The sequence below is a fragment of the Paroedura picta genome, unplaced genomic scaffold (genome assembly GCF_049243985.1).
Source record: "Paroedura picta isolate Pp20150507F unplaced genomic scaffold, Ppicta_v3.0 Ppicta_v3_sca29, whole genome shotgun sequence".
NCBI lineage: Eukaryota > Metazoa > Chordata > Lepidosauria > Squamata > Gekkonidae > Paroedura > Paroedura picta.
This window is the reverse complement of record NW_027518626.1, coordinates 64,149-91,099: the sequence shown is the minus strand read 5'-3', so window position 1 is coordinate 91,099 and position 26,951 is coordinate 64,149. Positions and strand designations below refer to the sequence as shown.

The window sequence follows — 26,951 nt, the reverse complement described above, 5'->3', positions numbered from 1 at the left end:
TGCTACATCAGTAGCCAAAACAGAATCTCTCATCTTGTCTTAGTAGAATGGACTGAAAAATACTGGAACGGCATTTTTTCGGTGCTTCTTTGTCAGCTAAACTGAGCCAAGCCCCTCTAATACCGACAAAAGTGTGGAAGATACAGTTTCCGGGGTCAGAATTTGGTTTCTGAAATTACAAGCAGAGCAATGGGAAGAGCAGGGGCAGCCATTGCATACTCACAGGTGGGCCAGGATCGCCCGATGGGCCCGGGTCACCAGGAAAGCCGATCGGGCCCTGTGACAGAGGGATACAAGCAGCCGGTCAACACCGTATTCGTTCATTTATTAATGATTCAAATTCACATACTGCTCGTGCCCTGGGGCTCAGGGAGGCGCGTGGCACATCTTAAAACAGGGTTAAGACATTTAAAATCTTTAAAATAATCCAATGTACATTGCAGCTCAAAAGAACTCCCCGCTTTTTCTCCGGTAGGAGGAAGGGGTTAATACGGTTCTCCGAGGATGGTAATTGAGTCGGCGTGTCCTTTATTGTGTCTGTAGGTGGGCCAGCTGATTGATGGTGTTTGTAGGCCTCCACCATAGGCCTGGGGGAGCAGCTTGTCTTGCAGGCCCTCCTGAAATGCTTGAGTTCCTGAAGGTCCTGGGTCTCATCGGGGAGATGGGTCCACCAGGTTGGAGCCAGGACTGAAATGCCCTGGCTTGGGTCAAGGCCAGTTTGACTTCTGTAAGGCTGGTGATCTTGAGCAGATTTTGCAGGCTAGATCAGGGGTAGTCAAACTGCGGCCCTCCAGATGTCCATGGACTACAATTCCCAGGAGCCCCTGCCAGCATTCGCTAGCGAATGCTGGCAGGGGCTCCTGGGAATTGTAGTCCATGGACATCTGGAGGGCTGCAGTTTGACTACCCCTGGGCTAGATAGTAGATTTGTTTTTTTTTGGGGGGGGGGTTAGTGGAGGAGGCAGTCCCACAGGTCCATGTAGCTCAGGACAGAACCCCTGCAATGGCACCAGCGGTCCAAAATGGATACAGAAGTACTTCTCTTTGTGGACGCGCCCTCGGAGAGAAGGACATTGCTGTCTTCGATTCTCCTATCTTGCTTATTTTTTTATTAATTATTATATTTATATACCGCCCTCCCTTTCAGCTTATTTATTTATTTAGATTTTTATACCGCCCTTCCATATGGCTCTGGGCGGTTTAGATATAACATTATGGGGTAACTGCATAGAACACTGCAACAAATATAACAATCGTAACATAACATGTCAACCAGAACAATATTTAAACAGGGTTGGTCAGATTCTTCGGTCATGGGAGGGGGTGTCGGGGGGGCAGTGGGTGTTTTTGGACTGGTCGGCCTCAAGCCAATGCCTGTTGGAGGAGCTCCCTTTTGCAGGCCCTGCGGAATTGTGGGAGTTCGGACAGGGCCCTGATCTCTTCAGGGAGCTCGTACACCAGGTGGGGGCCAGGACAGAGAAGGCCCTGGCCCTTGCTGAGGTCCGATGTGCTTCTCTGGGGCCCGGTTTATATTATAACTCTCAGATGCAGTGCAGTACAATGAACAATCAATAGAAAACTGATTTAACAGTGAACTCGTATCAAGCAGTGGAATATAACAACAGTACTTAATAACAACAAGAGCAACAAACGGTGTGATATAACAGTATTCAATAACAAACAACAGTGCCAGCGGGTCGGACCCCATGATCTTCGGGTCCCTCCCCTTGTTACCCTTCTGGGACTCTTCTCCAAGTCTCTTTGCAGCTGTAACTCTTGTGCCCCAAGGCGTTTGTGGAATCAGGGCATGTGTTCCACCAGCCTTAGAAAAATTATACTATCTCTCCCATTGGGCATTAGATCTATAAGGCCAATCTCTCTTCTTTCCAGATGGCACGGAACGAAGGCCTTCTTACAGATTGCCCTCTCTATTTTACATCCAGAAGCTGGCAACTCACCAGATTCCCCTTGGCCCCATCTTCTCCTGGGGGACCCTTCTTGCCAGGGGATCCTGCTGCCCCTGTGGGGCCAGAATCGCCCTTTTCTCCCGCATAGCCTTTCACCCCCTGCAAAGACACACAAAGAGATATGCTGGTCAGGAGCTGTTCCCAGCAAATGGATTTGCAAAAGCGGATTCTTCGAATCTCCACTTCGTTTTTGGGGAAGCTTGACTCTTCTTCAGGCAGAAAGCTTCCCCAAGTGACTCATGCCTTGGTAGACTTTCCAAGCCTCGAGCAGAGAATGCACTGAGGCCAGATAAACCTGGAAGGAAGCCTGGTGTTTTCCCACAACCACTCCCCAAAATAAGCTCACCGATCGGCCTGGTTCCCCAGGTGGTCCCGGGTCCCCTGCTTCACCGGGTTCACCCTGTGTGGTGAGAGAGAAACAGAAAATGAACCTTCCCAAATCTGGCCTAGCCTGAAGACTCTTATGTTCTGACATGGGGTCTTTGCAACATCTGGGGCAGATCCCTGCAAAAGTCATGCCTCACTTACAGATCTCAGTTTTATTACATTTGCTGCCAGCAGAAGATGGGGTTGCCAGAGAAAGGGACAGATTCATAGAGCTGGAAGAGACCAGACTGGCCATCTTGTCCCACTCCCTGCTCAATGCAGGATCAGCCTCAAGCATCCAGGATAAGGATCTGTCCAGACGCTGCTTAGAATTATAGAATCATAGAGTTGGCAGCGGCCAGACAGGCCATCTAGTCCCGCCCCCTGCTCAATACAGGATCAACCTAAGGCATCCAGGAGAAGTCTCTGTCCAGCCACTGCTTAGAATCATAGAATCATAGAGTTGGAAGGGGCCAGACAGGCCATCTGGTTCCACCCCCTGCTCAATGCAGGATCAGCCTCAAGCATCCAGGAGAAGTAGCTGTCCAGTGACTGACTGCCAGTGAGGGGGAGCTCACCACTTCCTTAGGCCGCCCATTCCACTGCTAAACTACTCTGACTGTGATCCCCCCCCCCAGATATCTAGTTGATACTATTGTACATGCAGTTTAAACTGAATACTGCGGGTCCTATCCTCTGATGCTAGCAGGAACTGCTCCCTGCTCTCCTCCAACCTTTCAAATACTTGAAGAGAGCCATCCTGTCCCCTCTCAGCTTCTTCTTCTCCAGGCTGAACATTCCCAAGTCCCTCAGCCTTTCTTCCTAGGACTAGGTCCTGGGTCATCTTCATCGCTCTCCTGTGCCCCCTCTGCATTTTGTCCACATCCTCATTAGATTTTGTCCACATCCTTTTTTGAAGTGAAGCCTCCAGAACTGCATACAGGACTCAAGGTACTCAAGGTCTGATTCATGCAGGATACAGTGTGCAAACAAGTGTTGGGAATGAACAACAAAGGAATTCATGGCACCACAAAGACTAAAACAATCATTGTGGCATGAGCTTTCTGGAGACCAAACCAGGTGGGGTGGAATGCAGAAGAGTCCATTTCCCCCTATGAAATTTGTGCCAACTCCAAGCACCTGGCTTGAACTCACCTTTTCTCCAACAGGACCAGGTTGTCCTATGCCACCTGGCTGTCCCTGAGGGCCCTGGAATGAGAAAAGATGCAGATTAGACTATCTGGAATTAGAAAAGATGCAGATTAGACTATCTGGAAGACCTTTCAAATACTTGAAGAGAGCCGATACTCACATCCCCACCAATTGGACCCTGTGGTCCTCGAGGCCCCACAGCTCCTGGAGGGCCCTGGAGAGAAAAAGAACTTCAGTCAGACAGCTGGAGAGGCATCCACACCGGGTTCAAGGATGAGGTTAGGATGAGGACCAAAGAGATGGCTCTTACCATTGGACCAACATCACCGCTCTCACCCTTCTCTCCTGGGAGGCCGGGCATCCCCTGTGAAGAAAACAACCCACCAAGGTAAACAAGCTGCAAGTCCTACCTTAATTCCGTATCTATATATATTTTAAGAAAGCATGACCTTCTCTTTTGCCTGGAGCAGAAGTGGCCAAACTGTGATGCTTCAGATGTCCATGGACTACAATTACCATGAGCCCCTGCCAGCATGGTGCTGGCAGGGGCTCATGGTAATTGTAGTCCATGGACATCTGGAGAGCCACAGTTGGGCCGCCCCTGTTCTAGAGTCTATATAGACCAGGAGGACCAGGATTAAGATCAGTGGGTCCTGTCCTATGTTGCCCTACATTGAACTTGCGGGTTAATATTGCTGTTACACCCATGAGGCCATGTCATCAGCCAGGCTGAACGAGCTAGGTTGGGTTTTTGAGCCAGTTACACCATCATCTTGATTGTTGTTGTTGTTAGTTGCGAAGTCATGTCTGACCCATCGCGACCCCATGGGCAATGATCCTCCAGGCCTTCCTGTCCTCTACCATTCCCCGGAGTCCATTTAAGCTCACACTGACTGCTTCAGTGACTCCATCCAGCCACCTCATTCTCTGTCGTCCCCTTCTTCTTTTGCCCCAATTGCTCCCAGCATTAGGCTCTTCTCCAGGGAGTCCTTCCTTCTCATGAGGTGGCCAAAGTATTTGAGTTTCATCTTCAGGATCTGGCCTTCTAAGGAGCAGTCAGGGCTGATCTCCTCTAGGACCGACCGGTTTGTTCGCCTTGCAGTCCAAGGGACTCGCAAGAGTCTTCTCCAGCACCAGAGTTCAAAAGCCTCAATTCTTTGACGCTCGGCCTTCCTTATGGTCCAACTTTCGCAGCCATACATTGCAACTGGGAATACCATAGCCTTGACTAAACGCACTTTTGTTGGCAGGGTGACGTCTCTGCTTTTTAGGATGCTGCCTAGATTTGCCATAGCTTTCCTCCCCAGGAGCAAAAGTCTTTTAATTTCTTTGCTGCAGTCCCCATCTGCAGTGATCTAGGAGATGACAGGACATCTTGATATTGCGCATATTATTGATATTTTTGCTAGGCTCATTAGATTGTTCATCTAGAACGAAGCAGGTTAATTGGGGCTAGGAAAAGAATTTGGATTAAATTTTAGAATTTTTATTCAGATGTATTGCATTTTGTATTCTTTCAACTGTTGCACACTGAGACCAACGTTTGGAGAATCCCCAAAATGAACAAACAAACAAACAAATAAATAAAAATAAAACCCATGGCTTGCAGTGCTCTAATATCTAAGCTTTACAAACCACTGTCCAATAAGCCAGCTTCTTTACAAACCACCATCCAATACACACATGCCCTCCACCTGATCCCCCTTGTCTCACTTCTGGACCCGCTATAGCAGACCCTGTTTCAGAACCCCTCCATAATGGTCCAACCCCCTGCCCTCCCCAGCTTTTATACTCACCTGTAAACCAGAGGGGCCACTGGTGCCTGGGAATCCACGGGCTCCTTCATCTCCTTTCTGGCCAAACATCCCCTGCTGCCCTCGGCGCCCGGGTTCCCCATCCACGCCCTGTTAGCAAGACAGAGGTCAGGATTTTTATGGATGCAGCGCTCTTGCCTTATACCACCCAGTCCCCTTTCTAGTACTGTCAAGAAGTCAGGAGGCTGACGGGGGGAGGAGCTTTTGGCAGCCAGTCAAGATACTCAGCCTCTTCTCTTGTGGATGATTACAGATAAAAGGCAAGGCCATGAGGAATACAGGAAAGATAAAGATATGAGGGGAGGGCGGAATATAAATATAATGAATGAATGAATTTATTTTAGATGTATATACTGCCCTTTTATACTCACCTGTAAATATATATATTTATATATTATATATATGATTTATATACCGCTCTGGGCGCTTTATGAATGAATGAATGAATGAATGAATGAATGAATGAATGAATGAATGAATATAGGGAAAGGTTGGAGGAGATGGTTTTAAGGCTCCAGAGCTCAACTTTTTTATCATTGAGAAACCCCGACAATATTCTTCAGGCTTCGAGAAACCCCAGAAGTGGCATGATTCTGTGGAATATGGTTGGGAGGCATAGCTGGGTACATGCCCAACTGGAGCCTCTCTCATTCCTACCTCCTCCAGGCCTTTTGGGGAGGGGTGGGTGGGGCTGACGACCATATATATTACCCCAATAAATGTTTAACAAATGTGTGTGTGTGTGTGTGTGTGTGTGTACATAAACACACACACAAATATACATACATACATATACACACAATTAACTCCTACCCATTCAGGAAACCCTTTCAGGCCTGTTGAGAAACTTCAGGGCTTCACAAAGCCTGGGTTGGGAAGCTTTGGGAAGGCCTGCTCCGGAGTATAAAAGGATATCAGTATAGATTTCAGGGTGGGAGAAATACTCACAGCAGGGCCTGGATGCCCTATGGGTCCTTGGATCCCAGTAGGCCCTGGGGGACCCTGCAAGAACAGAGAGCGTGAGACTGGGAGGGTGACACCTTATGCCTTCATCCCCCTTTCTTCACTGCCTATATTCCAGATCCCTTCAACATGGCTCACTGGCCCAGCTAATAAGAACCCACAAGCAGTGTGGATGCAAGAAGAGTCATGTTGGCTGATCACCCCACCCCCCAAGTCCATCAGCGCCCCATCTTATACTCACCGCTTCCCCCTTGTCCCCTTTGCTTCCCTTCTGTCCTGGGCCGCCCATCTCTCCCTGCAAAGAGAGATCACCATGAGGACACAAAGCATCGCCACGGAAACGATTGTGAGGTTAACCTGTACCACCAAGCAAAGCCTTGGGATGGGGGAACCAAGGTTCTGGAAGCTGTTGCCATGGAACCAGTCATTATGGAAACAAAAACAGGCCTGTCTAGGATCTGAGGAATGTTTTACTCTCCAAACACTGCCCCCAGAGAAGGAGGACCACTACCTTGTCACCATCTTCTCCAGAAAGTCCAGGTGGCCCGGCTGGGCCAGGAAGTCCCAATGGACCAGGGATTCCATCTTGCCCGGATGGGCCCATTGGGCCTCGCTCACCCTGGAAAAGGGAGAACAGAAGTGATGACAGAAGATCCGAGGTCAAGGTTGGTATAGCTCTCCACTAACACAGAGGCACCATGCTGGCAGGGGCTCATGGTAATTGTAGTCCATGGACATCTGAAGCATCACAGTTTGGCTACCTCTGCTCCAGGCAAAGGAGAAGGTCATGCTTTCTTAAAATATATATAGCAGGTACACAGAATCCTAAAATGGTGTATTTGTTCATTTGTATCCTTTATAGTCCCTGGGGAAAATGACTGTTTTGGGGGGTGGGCTCCATAGCATTTTACTCCCCCTGGGTCCCTTCCTGTCCCAAATCCCACCCACTAATGGCTCCACCCCCAAAGTCTCCAGGTATTCCTCAACCCAGCTGAGGTAGGTGAGGCTGAGAGAGTTCTGAGGGAACTGAGACTGGTCCAAGGTCAACCAGCAGGCCTCTCACATCTCAAAGCTGCTTATGATCACCTGCCCTTGCTCTCCCCACAACGGATACCCTGTCAGGTATCTGAGGCTGAGAGAGCTCTGAGGGAACTGAGACTGGTCCAAGGTCACCCAGCAGGCCTCGTGCATCTCAAAGCGGCTTACGCTCGCCCACCCTTCCTCTCCCCACAATGCATACCCTGTGAGGTATCTGAGGCTGAGAGAGCTCTAAGAGAACTGTGACTGCCCCAAGGTCACCCAGCTAACTGCTTGTGGAGGAGTGGGGAATCAATCCCAGTTCTCCGGAGCAGAGGCTGCCACTCTAAGCCACAACACCAAGTGGCTCTAAGCTGGTTGTGACCAGACAGCAAACAAAACACCCTAAAAACCTGCTGTCAGAATTCTGATAAAATAAGAGAACCATTGAACACAGTATCATGATGTCCGCTGAGGGGCTCCCTTGAAGCAAAGAACCAATTCTAGCTTTCTCCCACCAAACTGGCTCAGGAGGTCCTTCAGAACAGGGATAGTTAACCTGTGGTCCTCCAGATGTCCATGGACTACAATTCCCATGAGCCCCTGCCAGCGAATGCTGGCAGGGGCTCATGGGAATTGTAGTCCATGGACATCTGGAGGACCATAAGTTGACTACCCCTGCTTCAGAAGACCCCTGGAAGAACAGGGAACATCTGTTCATACACTGCTGGCTCTATCAGAGGAAGATGTTTGTCTCTCAGACCCACCACATTTGGGGGCTGTTCCCGGAACCCCACAGCAGCCCATTCTTCCAGTTCTCAAAGTTCCCAAATTGGCCAGAGGCTCAGTGAGATTGGGGACCCCTCGTTCTAAGCTCTTCCAAGAAGTCCTGGCACATGATCTTGGAGCTACCATGGGGAATTTCTCAGGTGAATCTTTGACCAAAGTGGAGAGAACTGTCCCATGGACGCTCTGATTTGTTTAACTTTATGGCTTCGTTACTCAGTTACTGGTTTTTACTGACTGATGTGGTGTTTTAATTGACTTTTCACGCTTCTGCTGGTTATTTGTGATGATTTATTGGTATGTTTTAATATTCCGGGGTGGGGGGCGGGGGGGATCTGCCTTCGAAGTTCCTCGGCTGAGAATCTTTTTCGTGGAAAGCAATTTTAAAAACATCATTAAGTTTGTCACCGGGTGTCTCGTGCCAATTTGTGGAACGTGACGATGAGCCATCGTTTATATTACTGTTTTATAACACTCGAGGTTCTCATTGTTATTCCACCCCCGTTCCCACCTTTATTGTTAACAGTTCTTTTTCTTTCTCTCCATCAAACACCTTTGTGTATTCCTCCTCCCCTACTATCTTGCACAAACTCTGATCCCGCTGAAATGTTTTCCTCCCCCTAGATCAACCCCTTTCTATATGTTTATTTATTTTATTTATATTTCAATTTGTTACCCGCAGCTCTAGGCCAAGGCCGGTTCATGGCGGTTTTCAATTCGACATCAAAATACAACAGGTTACAATACAACCCCCCCCATAAAGCCCCATAATTAAAACCTAATACCGTACAATACTGCTGCAGATATTTAATCCTAACCATTCTCTCCCTGACAGCCAAACTCTGGATCTGCGTCCTCCTCATTGGCTGACCCCATGCTTCCGTGGGTGGAGGGAAGATGTACAATGTCTCAGATGTTTGGGCACTTAGACAGGGGGAGACCCAAGGATATTTCTGCCCTAGCTTTGACCCAATGTCTGGTGGAAGAGCTCCGTCTTGCAGGCTCTGTGGGACTGTGATAGCTCTAACAGGGCCCTCAACTCATCTGGGAGCTCATTCCACCAAATAGGGGTCAGAACTGAGAAAGCCCTGGCCCTGGTTGAGGCCGGGAACACTTAACGTGGGCTGGGCATCACCGGTCTATCAGTACCAGTGTGAAGAGCTCTGTGTGGGGCGTAGGGAGATAAATGGCCCCTCCATCTTACAGACCCTTGAAAGTTTTCCCTCAACTGAAAAGGCACAGAGCCGTGCATATTTACTCTACAAATCCTGCCCTTCCCTCCCCAAAATCTATTCAACCTTAAGTATGAGTGAAAGACAGATGTATGACGAGTACATGAAGAATGCATAGGGCCAAGGAGGCATGAAACAGCACTTGCAAGGAAGAAGAAGAAGAAGAAGAAGAAGAAGAAGAAGAAGAAGAAGAAGAAGAAGAAGAAGAAGAAGAAGAAGAGTTGGTCCTTATATGCCGCTATTCTCTACCCAAAGGAGGCTCAAAGCAGCTTACAATCGCCTTCCAGGGTCAGGTTCAGATTATCCCCAAAGGGTCAGGTTCAGATTATCCCCAAAGCAAGCGAGGCTAAGCCCATGAAGGACCATTAAACAAACAAATACATAAAAGTGGGCCCTGGGTATGCAAGGGACCGCCTCTCAACCTACACCCCCAGAGAGTGTTATGCTGTAAAAACACCAACAAGCTGGTGATCCCCAGCCCTGGGAAGGCTCATCTGGCCTCAACCAGGGGCAGGGCTTTCTCCGTCTTGGCCCCTACTTGGTGGAATGAGCTTCCGAAGAAATCTGGGCCCTTCCAGATCGAAAGCAATTCCGCAGGGCCTGCAAAATAGAGCTCATCCACCAAGCCTTTGGCCGAGGCCAGTGAGCCAACCCCACCAAACTAGAGCCCCTAGGGGTCCCTCCTCCACAAACTGCACCCTGCAGACGAAGAAACGACCCGTAGTGCAATGTTAATCATTAAACATGGTAAATGTTCTACTGTTCCATTTTATGCCGTCATTCATGTTGTTGTTATTGTTATGTGCGAAGTCGTGTCCGACCCATCGCGACCCCATGGACAATGATCCTCCAGGCTTTCCTGTCCTCTACCATTCCCCGGAGTCCATTTAAGTTTGCACCTACTGCTTCAGTGACTCCATCCAGCCACCTCATTCTCTGTCGTCCCCTTCTTCTTTTGCCCTCGATCGCTCCCAGCATTAGGCTCTTCTCCAGGGAGTCCTTCCTTCTCATGAGGTGGCCAAAATATTTGAGTTTCATCTTCAGGATCTGGCCTTCTAAAGAGCAGTCAGGGCTGATCTCCTCTAGGACTGACCGGTTTGTTCGCCTTGCAGTCCAAGGGACTCGCAAGAGTCTTCTCCAGCACCAGAGTTCAAAAGCCTCAATTCTTTGACGCTCGGCCTTCCTTATGGTCCAACTTTCGCAGCCATACATTGCAACTGGGAAGACCATAGCCTTGACTAAACGCACTTTTGTTGGCAGGGTGATGTCTCTGCTTTTTAGGATGCTGTCTAGATTTGCCATAGCTTTCCTCCCCAGGAGCAAGCGTCTTTTAATTTCTTTGCTGCAGTCCCCATCTGCAGTGATCTTGGAGCCCAGGAAAATAAAATCTGTCACTATCTCCATTTCTTCCCCATCTATTTGCCAGGAATTGAGAGGGCCGGATGCCATGATCTTTGTTTTCTTGATGTTGAGTTTCAAGCCAACTTTTGCACTCTCCTCCTTCACCCGCATCAACAGGCTCTTTAGTTCCTCTTCACTTTCTGCCATTAGAGTGGTATCATCTGCATATCTGAGGTTGTTGATATTTCTCCCTGCAATCTTGATCCCAATTTGTGACTCCTCTAATCCCGCATTTCTCATGATGTGCTCTGCATAAAAGTTAAATAGGCAAGGCGACAGTATACAGCCTTGCCGAACTCCTTTCTCAATTTTGAACCAGTCAGTGATTCCATGTTCAGTTCTCACTGTTGCTTCTTGACCTGCATATAAATTTCTCAAGAGACAAATAAGATGCTCTGGTATTCCCATCTCTTTAAGAACTTGCCACAATTTGTTGTGCTCCACACAATCAAAGGCTTTAGCATAGTCAATGAAGCAGAAGTAGACGTTCTTCTGGTACTCCCTAGCTTTCTCCATGATCCAGCGTATGTTGGCAATTTGATCTCTAGTTCCTCTGCCTCTTCGAAATCCTGCCTGTACTTCTGGAAGTTTTCGGTCCACATATTGCTGGAGCCTAGCTTGTAGGATTTTGAGCATAACTTTGCTAGCATGAGAAATTAGTGCAATGGTGCGGTAGTTTGAACATTCTTTGGCATTGCCCTTCTTTGGGATTGGAATGTAAACTGACCTTTTCCAATCCTGTGGCCATTGTTGAGTTTTCCAAATTTGCTGGCATATTGAGTGTAGCACTTTTACTGCATCGTCCTTTAAGATTTTGAATAGTTCAACTGGAATGTTGTCACTACCACTAGCTTTATTGTTGCTCAGACTTCCTAAGGCCCATTTGACTTCACATTCCAGGATGTCTGGCTCCAGGTCAGTAACTACCTCATTGTGGTCATCAGGGATGTTAAGCTCGCTCTTGTATAGTTCTTCTGTATAATTTTGCCACCTTTGTTTAATCTCTTCTGCTTCTGTGAGGTCCCTACCATTTTGGTCCCTTATCATACCCATCTTTGCATGAAACGTTCTCTTCATATCTCCAATTTTCTTGAAAAGATCTCTGGTCCTCCCGATTCTATTGTTTTCTTCTATTTGTTTGCACTGTTCATTTAAGAAGGCATTCTTATCTCTTCTAGCTTTTCTCTGGAATTCTGCATTCAATTGGGTGTATCTTTTTCTTTCTCCCTTGCCTTTCACTTCCCTTCTCTCCTTAGCTATTTGTAAAGCTTCCTCAGACAGCCATTTTGATTTCTTGCATTTCTTTTTCTTTGGGATGGTTTTAGTTGCTACCTCTTGTACAATGTTGCGAACCTCCGTCCATAGTTCTTCAGGAACTCTGTCTATCAGATCTAATTCCTTAAATCTATTTGTCACCTCCACTGTGTATTCGTCGGGGATATGATTTAGTTCATACCTGAGTGGCCTAGTGCTTTTCCCTACTTTCTTCAATTTAAGCCTAAATTTTGCAACAAGAAGCTCATGATCTGAACCACAATCAGCTCCTGGTCTTGTTTTTATTGACTGGATAGAACTTTTCCATCTTTGGCTGCAGAGCACATAGTCAATCTGATTTCTGTGTTGACCGTCTGGTGATGTCCATGTGTAGAGTCGTCTCTTGGGTTGCTGGAAAAGAGTGTTTGCTATGACCATTGTATTCTCTTGACAAAATTCTACCAGCCTGTGTCCTGCTTCATTTTGTACTCCAAGGCCAAACTTGCCTGTTATCCCGGTTATCTTTTGGCTTCCTACTTTAGCATTCCAATCCCCCATGATGATAAGCACATCATTTTTGGGCGTTGCTTCTAGAAGGTGTTGTAGGGCTTCATAGAACTGATCAACTTCATCCTCTTCAGCAGCAGTGGTTGGGGCGTAGACCTGGATCACTGTGATGTTGAATGGTTTGCCTTGGATTCGAACTGAGATCATTCTGTCATTTTGGGGATTGTATCCCAAGACTGCTTTTCTTACTCTCTTATTGATTATGAAGGCTACTCCATTTCTTCTGCGAGATTCTTGTCCACAGTAGTATACCTGATGGTCATCTGAATTAAATTCACCCATTCCTGTCCATTTTAGTTCACTGATTCCTAAAATGTCGATGTTCAGTCTTCTCATTTCTTGTTTAACCACATCCAGCTTGCCTTGATTCATGGATCTGACGTTCCAGGTTCCTATGGAATAAAAATCTTTACAGCATCGGACTGTCTTTTCGCCACCAGTTACTTCCACAACTGAGCGTCCTTTCGGCTTTGGCCCAGCCGCTTCATTCATTCTGGCGCTACTCGTACTAGCCGTCTGCTCATCCCCAGTAGCATATTGGACACCTTCCGACCTGAGGGGCTCATCTTCCAGCGTCATATCGTTATGCCTATTGGAACTGTCCATAGAGTTTTCATGGCAAAGATACTGGAGTGGTTTGCCATTTCCTTCTCCAGTGGATCACCTTTTGTCAGAGCTCTCAGCTATGACCTGTCCGTCTTGGGTGGCCCTGCACGGTATAGCTCATAGCTTCACTGAACTACGCAAGCCCCCTTGCCACAACAAGGCAGCGATCCTTGAAGGGGGGTCATTCATGTTATATGTTCACAATGATGATGGTTTTTCCCTGTATTGGATCACGCACAAGATTCCCTTGCATTGTTTCACAAGTTCAAAGGTCAACCACCCTGAGCCACAAGAAAGGGCAATATATAAATACAGTACAATAAAATAAATAAAACTCTACCAAGGTGATGCTAACCGGCACAGGCAGACTGAATTTCATTCTGAAACAGATTCCATCTCAATGTCTATTTTTAGGGGAAGTAATAACAAAAGAGAGGGTCGTCTGTGCATGTACAGAGTGACTTTCCTCTACCAATGAGTAAAGAGGCTAGGCTCCTGGGACAGAGGGGAGGTTTGGATCATTAAAACAGATGAGGAGGAAGGGGTTTATACATACCGGTGCCCCCTTCTCCCCTGCAGGGCCCACGGGTCCTGGATTACCCCCACGTCCTGGCAATCCAATACCACCAGCTGCTCCTGAGGGGCCTCGTTCACCGGTGGGACCCTATTGAAAAGGAACAAATAAAATGAGCCTGATAGAAGAAGATGGTCCACCTAGGTCTGCATCCTGTCTCTCACAGAGGTCAACGAGTTCCTCTGGAGGGCCAACAACATGGCAGAGAAGCTCAGGCCTTCCTAAGAACACCAGAAGAGCCCTGATGGATCAGACCAGTGGTCCATCTAGTCCAGCATCCTGTCTCACATAGAGGCCAATCAGTTCCTCTGGATGGCCAACAACGGGGCATAAAGGTCAAGGCCTTCCTCTGATGTTGCCTCCTGGCTCCAGGGTTCCTGGGCCCTCAGGTTGTGTGGATCAGGAGAGGCCACTAGGGAAAAGCAGGAAACATCTGTGCCCAAAAACAGTGGTAGTCAACCTGTGGTCCTCCAGATGTCCATGGACTACAATTCCCATGAGCCCCTGCCAGCATTTGCACTTGCTGGCAGGGGCTCATGGGAATTGTAGTCCATAGACATCTGGAGGACCGCAGGTTGACTACCCCTGCCCAAGAACACCTCCTGCTTGCAGGTCTATTCTTTAAAATATCCACATCTCCTCTTTCCTGCAGCTCAAAGTAGCCTACAAGAGACCTGAGGGGCAGACAACAACAAAAAAATGCATTAAAAAAAAATCATAATCAGAAAAAAAAAAACCGTTGCACAGTTTTCCCTCCAGATAATACCTTCCTTATGGATCACCTGCCAAGTGACTGTTTGAAGAGGCTGGCCTTATATTTCTTACGGAAATTGAAAATGCCCAGGGGGTCCTCTGCGCCTCCACAGGGAGGGCGTTCCGTAACACCAGGAGTCTCTTGCCAAACAAAAAAAACAGCTCCAAGGGAGGGTTTGAGCAGAAGGCAGACTTGGAAGGATCTGTGGGGAATCAGTGGGCTCAGAGTGGGCTTTTCTTCAGGCAAAGAGACAAAGAGTTGGTTTGTTATACCCTACTTTTCACTCCCCGAAGGAGTCTCAAGGTGGATTACAATCACCTACCCTTCCTCTCCTCAAAATAGACATCCCGTGATAGGGAGGGTTGAAAGAGCTCTGAGAGAACTGCTCTGTGAGAACAGCTCTAAGAGAACTGTGACTGGCCCAAGGTCCCCCAGCATACGGAGAAGTGGGGAAACCTAACTGGTTATCAGGATTCGAGGCCGCCAATCTTAACCATAACCCCAAGCTTGCTCTCCCTCTTGTCTGTTTTTAACCCTAAGTAAGAGGCCCAGTCTACTCACCGTGGGGCCTGGAGGGCCAGGGGGCCCTTCTGCACCCTTCAGTCCAGGTGGCCCCTGTGGAGGAATGCAAAACACAAAGGCCGATTAAGGACGATGGGGGAAAAAAATTCTCACACTTCTTTGGGCAATGAATTTGACATTTTGCTGAAATGGCTGTCGCAGGAAACAGTAATGTTCTTTTGCAGGGGCCTCCTCAAAAGCTGGAAGGCCTTATCTAATTTCACTGCCCATCTTCTATCAGAGGTTTTTTTTTTTCCTTTTCCTTTTTTAAATTAAAATGTTGATTGAAGAGCAGGAGGACCGTTTGTGTTAAGATGCAAATAAAGCAATGGAGTGTAAGACTACACGGTAATCACAGCGAAGAGAGAGAGAGAGAGAGGAACTTTAGGTCAAGGAGATACAAATGAGAATGCGATGCTAGGGACAGTATGAGATTACCTAAAGTAGCGTACAGTTAGTAGAAGAAGAAGGCTTTTAAAACACACACAAACACACATTCTTATACTCCAGCTTAATTCTTAGATTGGTTAACTGTGTCCATGGATGTTGAGTGCCCTCAAGTGCCTTCTGATTGATGGTGACCCTATGAATTAAAAACCACCAAAACATCCTGTCGTTGACAGCCTGGCCCAGATCTTGCAGACTGAGGGACACAGGCAATCCATCTCATCTTGGGTCTTCCTCTTTTCCTGCTGCCATCAACTTTTTCTAGCATTGTTGACGTTTCCACTGACTCTTCTCATACTCTGGTCAATGTATGACAGCCCCAAGCTAGCCATTTTTTGCTTCTAGGGAGAGTTCAGGCTTAATCTGATCTCTAGAACCCACTATTATTATTTATGGTGTGGCTTATGGGTCACGTCGACAGGAGATCCAAGGATTGTTTGGTAGCCGGACAAGGAATGTTTGGTGGTTCACCATTGCCAGCCTCCACATCATGACTCCTAGCGTTGCACCCAAATTGTTGACGTCTGTCATCCAAAATGTTGGGAAAATGTTGGAATTGTTGGAATTGCAATCAGTGAGTCATTTGGTGAAGCCAGCCTTGAAGGGCTGTTGTTAAGCTGTTTAAGCAGCCGAGCTGTACCTGTGTGCTCACTAGTGACACCTAATGGTTACAGGTGAGGTTGCAATGGGAAAAAACACAAGCACATATCCTGCGGATTCCTTTGTTTAAGGTGGGCTAATGAGTTGGAGCTATTCTCCATGATGGCTCCCAACTGATGAAACGGCCTACCTGAAGAGATCAGGGAGGTACCCACATTTCTGCTGGGTGCATAAAATGCAGTTGCTAAGGAACTTATTTTTATAATGGGAACAGGGCGATGGAAACATTCAGTAATGGAATTGTGTCACAGGGCTTTCTTACAGGATTGTAATTGTAATGTCTGGAAAATATACACACACATACCCCATTTTGTATTGTTTATTCGACAGATTATGCTGCGGGGGGTTATTGTTCTGGTGTAACTCAGTTTTATGACACTGCTGATTTTATGTATAATATCGATTGCATGCTATTTTATAGCTCAGTAATCCACCCTTGAGACTGTTTCCGCACTAGCGATATCATTCAGATTTGCATTTTGAAAGGGTCAACTTTTTCGTCCATTTCTGTGCTAAAATTTGCTTTAAAAAAGGCCCTCTCATTTACCCCGCAGCAAAAGAATCCTCAGAAAACCGGATTTAATCTTTTCAAGTGGGATCCAACAGGGTCTAATTTGGGGCTACCCAATGCAGAAATGGATGCAATAAGGTTTTGCACCATGCCTGCCATTTTGAGTCATTTAGGAACGCCCCTTTCCGTGTTGCTACTCTCCCTCCCCCCTCCCTTCCCTAGCCTGGGAAAGGAGGGGAGGAAAGTCCAAATGTGGAAATACTAGAGTTGACTTGCGGCATCCAAAGGAAATACAAAGTGAAGCTAAAACAAGGTACATCTCCTAAGGCAGAAACGGTCTGAGTCTTAGCAAGAAAGGTGAACTGAACATTCAATAAATAAAAGAAAAAGACGAGTGGGTTCTTATATGCCGCTTTTCTCTCCCCGAAGGAAGCTCAAAGCGGCTTACAATCACCTTCCCTTCCTCTCCCCACAACAGACACCCTGGGAGGGAGGTGAGGCTGAGGGAGCCCTGATATTCCTGCTCAGTCAGAACAGCTTTATCAGTGCTATTGCAAGTCCAAGGCCACCCAGCTGGTTGCATGTGGGGGAGCGGGAAATCAAACCCAGCTTGCCAGATTAGAAGTCCACACTCCCAACCACTACACCAAGCTGGCCCATACATAAAACCACATCCACTCCATTCTGTCACGCCCAGGGAGGCTTGCCAGCTTTGCCTCCCAGAGATATCTCTTTCATTAGAATGGCAACACTTACAATCTCTCCAGCAGGTCCTCGCGTGCCAGTGAAGCCCCTCAGCCCGGGAGGGCCACTTTTGCCAGGGATGCCACTAGGGCCGGGATCCCCCTAAAATCAAAGGCCAACATTACTACAATGGAAGCACCAAGAACATATAAAGGTTCAGCAAGGATTCAGTGCCCCTTTCTGCGGAAAAACACTTCTGTCCCTTTTGATCGTGGCTGATTTCATTTCCCCTGACATTCCCTAGATCTTTTTGAACAGCTTTGGAATTTGTACGCAGGGTGGCAGGTGCTAATGCAAAATGGCTGCTAAATGAGATGGAGACAAGGGGAGGATAACATGCAGACCAAAGATGACCAGTGGAGAAAAGGGAGGATGGAACGTGATACAAGTAGATAGGGAATATAACTACATATACGTACGGTGAAGAAGCTCAGAGGAGGATAAAATGCACACCAAAGATGACAAGGGGAGGAAAAGGTGGGTAACACACCACACCAGCCTGTTTCAACTTTTCACCATTGAGAAACCCCTGAAACATTCTTCAGGCTTTGAGAAACCCCACAAGTTGCACCACCATGCAGGATATGGTTGGGAAGCAGATTTATTCACATGCCCACTTTATTTATTTATTTATTTGTTTGTTTGTTTGTGTCAAGCACAGACAAAACTCACAAACAAATTTCTATAGAAAGAAAGCTTTAATTGGAAGTAGATCTGAACACTCTAACATTCGAAGTCAAGACTGTTTGCTATCAGAAGGGCAAGCAGTTATCAATATAATCCTCCTGCCGAAACCCAAGCGTTCCCAAGGGAGGGGGCTACCCTCTCACCCAGGTGCCATCCCAGGCTTCCTGCCAAGGTGTTGAAATTAGCACGACCTTGGTCAGGCCGGCGCCCCAGGCTGGCAGATAAGATGTTTACAGGAACACCAGTAACAATGTTGCACAGCAGGGAGACTATGCAGTGTGAAAATGCAGAGATCAAAGAAGGGGGGGGAATCAAAGGAAAACTACAGGCACGAATATTCTGGTTACATGGGAACGTTGTTGCAAAGACACATATAAAAATTAATGAACTCCCACCCATTCAGGAAACCCTTCCAGGGCCATCAAGAAACCCCAGACTTTCAGAAAACCCCGGTTGAGAAGGCCTGCACCACACACTCATACACCCACATGCACAAGTGAATGGGGAATATCAAAACACACAGAGAAGAAGCCCTAAGAAGGAGGACATACATATAAAAGTTGGCCGGTGTGGAAAAGGCAGGGTAAAACACCACCCAAACAAACAAGTAGATAAGGAATATAAACATACACAGAGAGAGTAAACGATATTCAGAGGGGGATAACGTACACTCAAAAGATGGCCACAGGAGGAAAAGGAGAGTAAAACACATGCAATTGGATGGGAAACACACAAACAAGGAAGAAGTCCCCCACATAATGACACATATACACAAACTACCCCACGGCAGAACTCCAGGTCCTGGTTACAACAGCCTGGATTTTTTCCAGTGAGCAATGGGGAGGATCAAAATGAAAAGCCCTTTTATCCAGATGAAGGGCACGAGGCACTGATTCTGCCTTCACCGTGGCCCCACCGTTTTTACCGAAGGGCATGGCGGGCATTGGTAGCAGTATGGTGCCCGTGGGCATCATATTGGGGGACCCTCCCTTAGATGGTGCCATTTCTTCCACCAGCTACTACCAACCCCAGGCATTTTCAGTTTCTGTCTGCCTCGGGGACTTCAGAGGATGCAAAGCGTAAACAGTTATTAGTTCTCACATGTGTGAGAAGACAGAATATCTGTTGCCCTGGTAATAAAAAAAAAACAAATACAGCATTTTTTCTGGATGAACATGCAGCAGATCCAACAAAATCAGTGTGGACATGCGTTTGGGACACACGTTCGTGCAGAATTAACTCCAAACTTCTGGCCGCGACAAACGGGAGGCTAGTGGGAGAAGGAAGGCATGGAGCTGCTCTCCAGGGGTTGAAGGGATCAACCCTTGATTTTAATGGATTTAGAAGAGAGCAGCTTTGCTGAGGATGGCAACAGGGATGGGCACAAACTGAATGACAAACTAGGATTCGTCACAAATTTGGCTGGTTCGTGAAGCACTGTTCATGAACTGACGAAACCGCCATGAACTTTCATTCATTTATAAGAAGTTCATGGCTCTTTGCTGTCGCTCACTGCTTTCTGCTCCCTGTGAAAAGCTGCGGGGAGCAGAAGGAAGGGTTTAAATGGCTCCAAGCTTAGGGCTAGGAGCCAGCCCCTGAAAGCTCCTTTTAAACAGTTCCCCAAAGCTACTTTAAACTACTGATCTGTTCAGAACTCCATGGCTCAGCTGTTTAAAAGGGCTTTCTGGGGCAGGCAGCAGGATGCCCCTGCTGCTCAGCTGTTTCGGCACGAACCTCCCAGACCCGATTCGGTTCCATATGGGAGCTGATTGGGTTTCTGGTTTGCATTTTTGCTTTGAAACAGGACATCCTTGATTTAAGGTCTGGTCTATACATGAAGTAGGGTTGCCAACTGACAGGAGGTTATGTGATTAATCAGTCTATTCAAAGCACGGAGTCAAAACAGGTTCCAACTTCCAATGTAATCACCTTGTTTTCGTATTTTCTTCCTCAGTGACTCAACAGAAATGCTTTCTGTGTTCACAAAAATTAAAGTTACCAATAGTTTGGAATTCAAAAAAAAGTATTTTATTTACAGTGAGAAAAATATCACAGGTTTGATTGCTACTGAGGATTTCTTCATTCGAAACTAAGGCAGGCTGCTTTTGCAATGAATAATTATAATTACATGAAGTTGTACTTGAGTGGTAAATATGTTGCATACAAGATGGTAGCTTTAATTTTTGTGAACACAGAAAACACTTAGTTGAGTCACTGAGGAAGAAAATGTGAAAACAAGGTGATTATCCAGGGACCTGTTTTGATTCGGTGCTTTTGATAAACTGATTAATCACATAGCCATCATCAGTATTTTCTCTGCCACGTTTTGGACTGACAGGTCATTCTTAACTGACAGGTGGTGTCTGGAGATCTCCTGGAACTTCAACAGATCTCCAGACCACAGAGATCCATTCTCCTGAGGAGCGTGGGTGCTTTGAAAGGTGGGTTGTATGCCTCTATGCCCTCCCTGCAAAGGCCCCTTCCATCTTCAAACCCCATCTTTCTTTCTTTCTTTCTTTCTTTCTTTCTTTCTTTCTTTCTTTCTTTCTTTCTTTCTTTCTTTCTTTCTTTCTTTCTTTCTTTCTTTCTTTCTTTCTTTCTTTCTTTCTTTCTTTCTTCCTTCCTTCCTTCCTTCCTTCCTTCCTTCCTTCCTTCCTTCCTTCCTTCCTTCCTTCCTTCCTTCCTTCCTTCCTTCCTTCCTTCCTTCCTTTTTATTTTATTTTATTTTATTTTATTTTATTATTTTATTTTATTTTATTTTATTTTATTTTATTTTATTTTATTTTATTTTATTTTATTTTATTTTATTTTATTTTATTTTATTTTATTTTATTTTATTTTATTTTATTTTATTTCTATACCACCCTTCCATATGGCTCAGGGCGATTTACATACAACATCACAGGGGGATACATGGAACAAATTAACATACAACACAGTCAAATACACCAACAACAATCCAACAGTGGTTCTAAACAACACAACTTCAGTGATCCCAACAACAACAATATAACAGGAACAGAAACGTAGCTAAAACCCCTAGAGAGGCCAGACTGGTTCAGGCCATGGAGGAGATGTCTGAGGGGGGACCTGCGGTCGGTCACAGGCAAATGCCTGGTGGAGGAGCTCCCTTTTGCAGGCCCTGCGGAACTGTGGGAGTTTGGGCAGATTCCTTCTTCAGATTCCATCTCTAAATCCCCCAGAATCTCCCAACCTGAGTTGGCAACCCCATCTTGCAGGATGATGGGGGTAATGATGCGCAGAGTGCTGAGGTGGCAGAATGTACTGGATTGCTTCAGGCGAGGGATTACATTTTTCCAAGTTCTCCTATATTCATCCATTAGTGGAAAACTAATACAATATATAAAAATCTCATCTTCCCCCCCTCCTAGATGAGATTTTTTCCTTCCTCTTTAAAAATGCAAAGGCCTTTTGCAGGAGCAGGGGGAGCATCAAGAATGTGTCAGCTCCCCTTCCAAACTGACATGGTCCGGCCCCGTCCGGAATTCTGCCTTCTCATTTTGCTGCGTGTTTAAACCAGACCCAAATCTTGCTCGGCCAGGTGTATTTTGGGGGGTGGGGGTGGGGAGGGAAATGAAAAACTTGTCAGTTCCACCACCACCACTTTTTTTTTTTTTTTTTTTTTGCAACCTTTCCGGCGGGACTAGGGAATGCTCAATTAGAGCTGCAAATGCAAATTGCAATGCAAGCACCGAGTGATATTCCGCAGGCTCGTGTAAAATGTCAACATGCACACTTGAACTCTCTGCTGCACTGTGCAACCGCTCTTTCTGTGCAACTGTGCAAGGCGTTCGAGATGCCACCTGAGAATTTCCCGAGATTCCTGGAAAATATAGGTCAAAAATGCATGACAAGCCGTGGAAGACTAATTTAACACATCTCTAGCTTTAGGGGGAAAGTTATGATTTTATAAACAGATCCCTTCATTTATAATATCCTGTACCTAATGCTGAACCTGGCTCCCATGCGGATTAGCAAGCCCAGAGAATGGGGCCAGGCTGAGACTGGGGTTGGGAGGTAGTCCAGGTTTGCAAAAAAGAAATGAAACCACAACCCCAAATAGGGCGGGTAAATTCTTTTCCCTATAGAGGAATGTCTGCATAGACAACATTAATTAAATATGCCTTTTCGGGAGTCTGTTGGGTGGGCAAAGGAGCAGGACTCTTGATAGGCTTGAGAAGTGGGCTAAACTGAATAAAATGAAATTCAATAGGGACAAATGTAAAGTTCTGCATTTAGGTAGGAAAAACCAAATATACCAATATAGGATGGGGGAGACTTGTCTTGGCAGTAGCATGTGCGAAAAGGATCTAGAAGTCTTAGTAGACCATACATTGAACATGAGTAAACAGTGTGATTCGGTGGCTAAAAAGGCAAATGGGATTTTGGGCTATTTCAAACGGAGTATCATATTCAGATTATGGGAGGTGATGGTACCGCTGTACTCTGCTCTGGTTTGGCCTCACTTTGGACACCCCAGTTGAAGAAGGGTGTAGACAAACTGGAATGTGTCCAGAGGAGAGTAACAAAGATGGTGATGGGTTTGGAGACCAAGATGTATGTGGAAAGGTTGGGGGAGCTTGGTCTGTTTAGCCTGACTGAGAGAGGATCTGATAACCCTCTTCAGGTATTGAAAAGGCTGCCATGTAGAGGATGGAGCAGAGATGTTCTCCTGTGCCACAGGGGGATGGACCAGAACCAATGGGATGAAATTAATGCAAAAAAATTCCGTCTAAACATCTGGTCCAGAGTAGTTTCTGACAGAGTAGTTTCTCAGTGGAACAGGCTTCCTTGGGAGGTGGTGGGTTCTCCATCTCTGGAGATTTTTAAGCAGAGGCTGGATAGCCATCTGACGGAGAGCTGATTCTGTGAAGGCTCAAGGAGTTGGCAGGTGACAGTGGAGGAGTGATAGGGTTGTGAGTGTCCTGCATCATGCAGGGGGTTGGACTAGATGACCCAGGAGGTCCCTTGTAACTCTATAATTCTATGATTCTAGGAGCCTCCTCTGCTGTTCTGCATGGGAGGCAGGAGAGAAAACAAGAGACAGAGCCATTTCCATTTCTTCTAGGCAGCTGGACGTGCCGCTGTTTGAGCCACGTTGTGGTAGTGCTGTGGGCAGGTAGGGGAAGAGGAGTAGGGGGGAATCTGGAGTTGCCCCCCCCAGCAGAAGCCAGACAGCAATGTCATAAAATGCTAGCTAAATGCTAAGGAATATCAAGCTCTGAAACACGCAGCCAACCACAGCTATTACATTAATGTTAAGTGCACATACAATCAAAATCAGATACCCTTTCAGAAGCTAATTTGGATGTTTTGATTCCCAACCCCCAGTTTTTTGTTTTAGCAGCTGATTTTTAGGAGCAGTAAAAAAAAAAAGTCACTATTTCTGTTCATTGTTTGCCTTGTTGATTAAAAAACAACAACACAATAACCTTAAATACGAAGGAAAATCCATTATAACTGCATTTTCATCCTGTTTCATATGGTTTTAAAACCCGTGAATTTAATGGGAATTATGATTGAATCGGAATTGGGGGGGAATAAAACTACTAATTTTTGCAAACTAATTTAGGTTAAGATAATTTATCCCAGTATTAAATGTCCTTCCTAGATCAATACATTCCAAGGCAGTTCAAAGAATGATTCTTTCATCTTCCTACGATTTCACTACCATTTTCTTCACTACTCCTTGTTCATACCCAACAAACCAAGTCCAAAGCCAGACCATGCCCATTACAGATTCCATTCGGTGTGGCTTCTAGGGGGGTGCCAACTCCCCCCCCCCCGGTCATTTTTCGAATTCATGTATACTTAACCTGAAAAATAGCAGTATTTTGCAAAATTCCAGAAACAGTCAGGAACGTCTAATTTTTTTGGATCCACAATGGCTGAAAGCCATTTCAGCAATCCATTTCTCTCCCCTCTGGAATGGGGGGGGAGGAAAAAGGATTGCTGAAATGGCTGACAGCCATTTAAATCAGTGGTTTTTTGTATTCCTCTTGCTTGGTTATCAGCCTCGTGTCATGATCCTTTCGGTAACAGGTGAAGACCCATCAGCCGTGATACAAGCCAAATAAATGAGTTTTAAGCTGGCAATGGAAAATAACAGTTTTATTCCAATGGAAATCAGTTTCTCAAACTTTCCAAATTTATGATTCTATTCTGTAATCAAAATGAACTCCTAGGTATGTTTTCAGTATTTTCATCTGTGATATGTGATACTTTTAATATTTTATCAATGAATCCTCTTTAAATAAATTCTTTTCTATGATGAACATGTATCAGAAGAATATAAACTTAACCCCATGGTGATATGTTAGTCTATATGGTTCACTCTCCAAATGGAAAGCATTTATACTTTGTGATGTCAGACTGCATCACATCAAAATCACAAGATGTCATAGTCCCATTGTATACGGCACTGGTCAGACCACACCTGGAGTACTGTGTGCAGTTCTGGAGGCCTCACTTCAAGAAGGAGGTAGATAAAATTGAAAGGGTACAGAGGAGAGTGACGAGGATGATCTGGGGCCAAGGGACCAAGCCCTATCAACAAAGGTTGAGGGACTTGGGAATGTTCAGCCTGGAGGAAAGGAGGTTGAGAGGGGACATGATAGCCCTCTTTAAGTATTTGAAAGGTTGTCACTTGGAGGAGGGCAGGATGCTGTTTCTGTTGGCTGCAGAGGAGAGGACATGCAGTAATGGGTTTAAACTACAAGTACAACGATATAGGCTAGATATCAGGAAAAAACATTTCACAGTCAGAGTAGTTCAGCAGTGCAATAGGCTGCCTAAGGAGGTGGTGAGCTCCCCCTCACTGGCAGTCTTCAAGCAAAGGTTGGATACACACTTTTCTTGGATGCTTTAGGATGCTTAGGGCTGATCCTGTGTTGAGCAGGGGGTTGGACTAGATGGCCTGTATGGCCCCTTCTAACTCTATGATTCTATGATTCTATGATTTTATGTTAATACTTGTAAGGTAAAAAGGTAAAGGTAACCCCTGTGCAAGCACCGAGTCATGTCTGACCCTTGGGGTGACACCCTCTAGCATTTTCATGGCAGACTCAATACAGGATCGCCTTGCCAGTGGCTTCCCCAGTCATTACCGTTTAACCCCCAGCAGCAAGCTGGGTACTCATTTTACCGACCTCGGAAGGATGGCTGGCTGAGTCATCCTTGAGCCTTCTGCTGGGATTGAACTCCCAGCCTCATGTGCAGAGGTTCAGACAGCATGCCTTCTGCTTTAATACTTGTAGACCTCTGCATATTGGATACAATAGAACCATTTGGAGACCATTTGGAAGATGCCAAAAACAGAATATCATTAGGAGTACATTTTGATGATTTGGAAAGTTTGAGAAATTGTTTTCCATTGGAATAAACTGTTATTTGCCACCGGCAGCCTGAAACTCGTTTCTTTTGCTTGCTATGATCTTTTCGGTGTCAGATGTCAATGCCCCTTGTAATTCTGTGTATTGTCATCTGTTAGCCCGAGAAACTCGACTGATTGTAATCGCTTTTATTGCTTTGCGTTGCTTGCTCATTTGTGTGGTCTAATTGCCAATTTTCTCTTGGGAGGATGGAGATGTGGGAGAGGGGAACTTGGACTGTTAACAGTGAAGCTAGCTGTAAGTCAGCCTTGCATGAATGACGTCATAGTTTGACTAGTTTGTACGCTTTTCCTGGGAACGGGGAAAGCCTGTCTGTTGCCCTTCGGGGGGGGGGGGGGGCTTTCTGGAGTTACATTGATAGGATTGCCTATCAAATCAGTTTCAGCAAGTTTAATCATGAGCTTTGTATCGCTATCTCAATAAACTGCTTTCACTGCTAACGTCGAGGGTGTTCATTGAGAAAGCCAACTGGGATCAGACAGCCAGGAGCAAAATGGACAGCTGGTTGGTATAGCTGAATATTCCTGAATAAAAGCCAGGAAAAACGGCTGTTATTTGGGTCACCTCTATTCATAGCCAAAACAGACCAGAGAATATTTGGTTTAGAAAATACCAGCAAGGTTTTTTTTTCTGGTTCAGGTAAACTGAACGCACACACCTAGTTGCCTCCCTGTGTGCCATTACAATTCTCCCCCACCTTGCCCCAGGAGTACGTACCTTAGCACCTTCCCTGCCAGCAGCACCTGGCAGCCCTTGTTCTCCAGGAGGACCAGGGGAGCCAGGGTGGCCTCTCTCACCCATAGGACCAGTTTCCCCTGAGTTTCCCTGTTGTGCAAAGAAAGAACAGCAGATGTGATGCAAGCAGATTCTCTAGGAGAGCAACCTCTGGCTTTGAACCTGACCTTACAGCATGGGTTGCTATGGACCAGAAGGACCCATCAAGCTCAGCAATGGCCCAACGTCATCGCAAACATAACCCATTTTCTCTCTCTTCCCTTCTGCCCACTAGAGAACAAACCTGTGTTATACAGCAGTGATCCCCAACCTTTTTATCAACAGAGACCGGTCAATGCTTGACAATAATACTGAGGCCCAGGGGTGGCGGGGGGGAGGGGATAGTCTTTTGTTAAGGTACATCACTGCCTGAGCCCTTGCTCCACTTGCTTTCCTGCCGGCGCCCCTGAATTCCTGCCGCCCGCTGGGGGGCGCTGCCATCAGCAGCTGCGCAGTGCCACGCCGAGGGGGAGCCCTGGCCATGCCGACCGCTGGAGAGCACCAAAGGTGAGCCGGCGGCAGAGTGGCAGGGCAGCCCCCAAACAGCAGCCGGGAAGGAAGACGAGGAGGATCCGCGGCCCGGTTCCGACTGATCCACGGACCAGTCCTGGTCCCCGGACTGGGGGTTGGGGACCACTGTTATACAGGAATTTGGTTTTTAATCACGGTTAGCAGCTGTTGAGAGCACAAATCATAAATAGA

General features: G+C 46.4%; 1 protein-coding gene across 1 annotated transcript in view; it reads right to left on the bottom strand.

Annotated features, from left to right (window-relative positions):
- The window catches only part of LOC143828494 (uncharacterized), a gene marked incomplete at its 5' end in the record, with an annotated part of 121,367 nt that overhangs the window by 31,327 nt on the left and 63,089 nt on the right, over nucleotides 1-26,951 (bottom strand). The window contains 14 exons of the mRNA XM_077318842.1: nucleotides 224-277; nucleotides 1,959-2,066; nucleotides 2,314-2,367; nucleotides 3,489-3,542; nucleotides 3,646-3,699; nucleotides 3,796-3,849; nucleotides 5,282-5,389; nucleotides 6,248-6,301; nucleotides 6,504-6,557; nucleotides 6,774-6,881; nucleotides 13,682-13,789; nucleotides 15,015-15,068; nucleotides 17,389-17,478; nucleotides 26,193-26,300. Of these exons, the coding sequence (XP_077174957.1) occupies nucleotides 224-277; nucleotides 1,959-2,066; nucleotides 2,314-2,367; nucleotides 3,489-3,542; nucleotides 3,646-3,699; nucleotides 3,796-3,849; nucleotides 5,282-5,389; nucleotides 6,248-6,301; nucleotides 6,504-6,557; nucleotides 6,774-6,881; nucleotides 13,682-13,789; nucleotides 15,015-15,068; nucleotides 17,389-17,478; nucleotides 26,193-26,300 (1,062 nt within the window). The remainder of the gene's footprint in view (nucleotides 1-223; nucleotides 278-1,958; nucleotides 2,067-2,313; nucleotides 2,368-3,488; nucleotides 3,543-3,645; nucleotides 3,700-3,795; nucleotides 3,850-5,281; nucleotides 5,390-6,247; nucleotides 6,302-6,503; nucleotides 6,558-6,773; nucleotides 6,882-13,681; nucleotides 13,790-15,014; nucleotides 15,069-17,388; nucleotides 17,479-26,192; nucleotides 26,301-26,951) is intronic.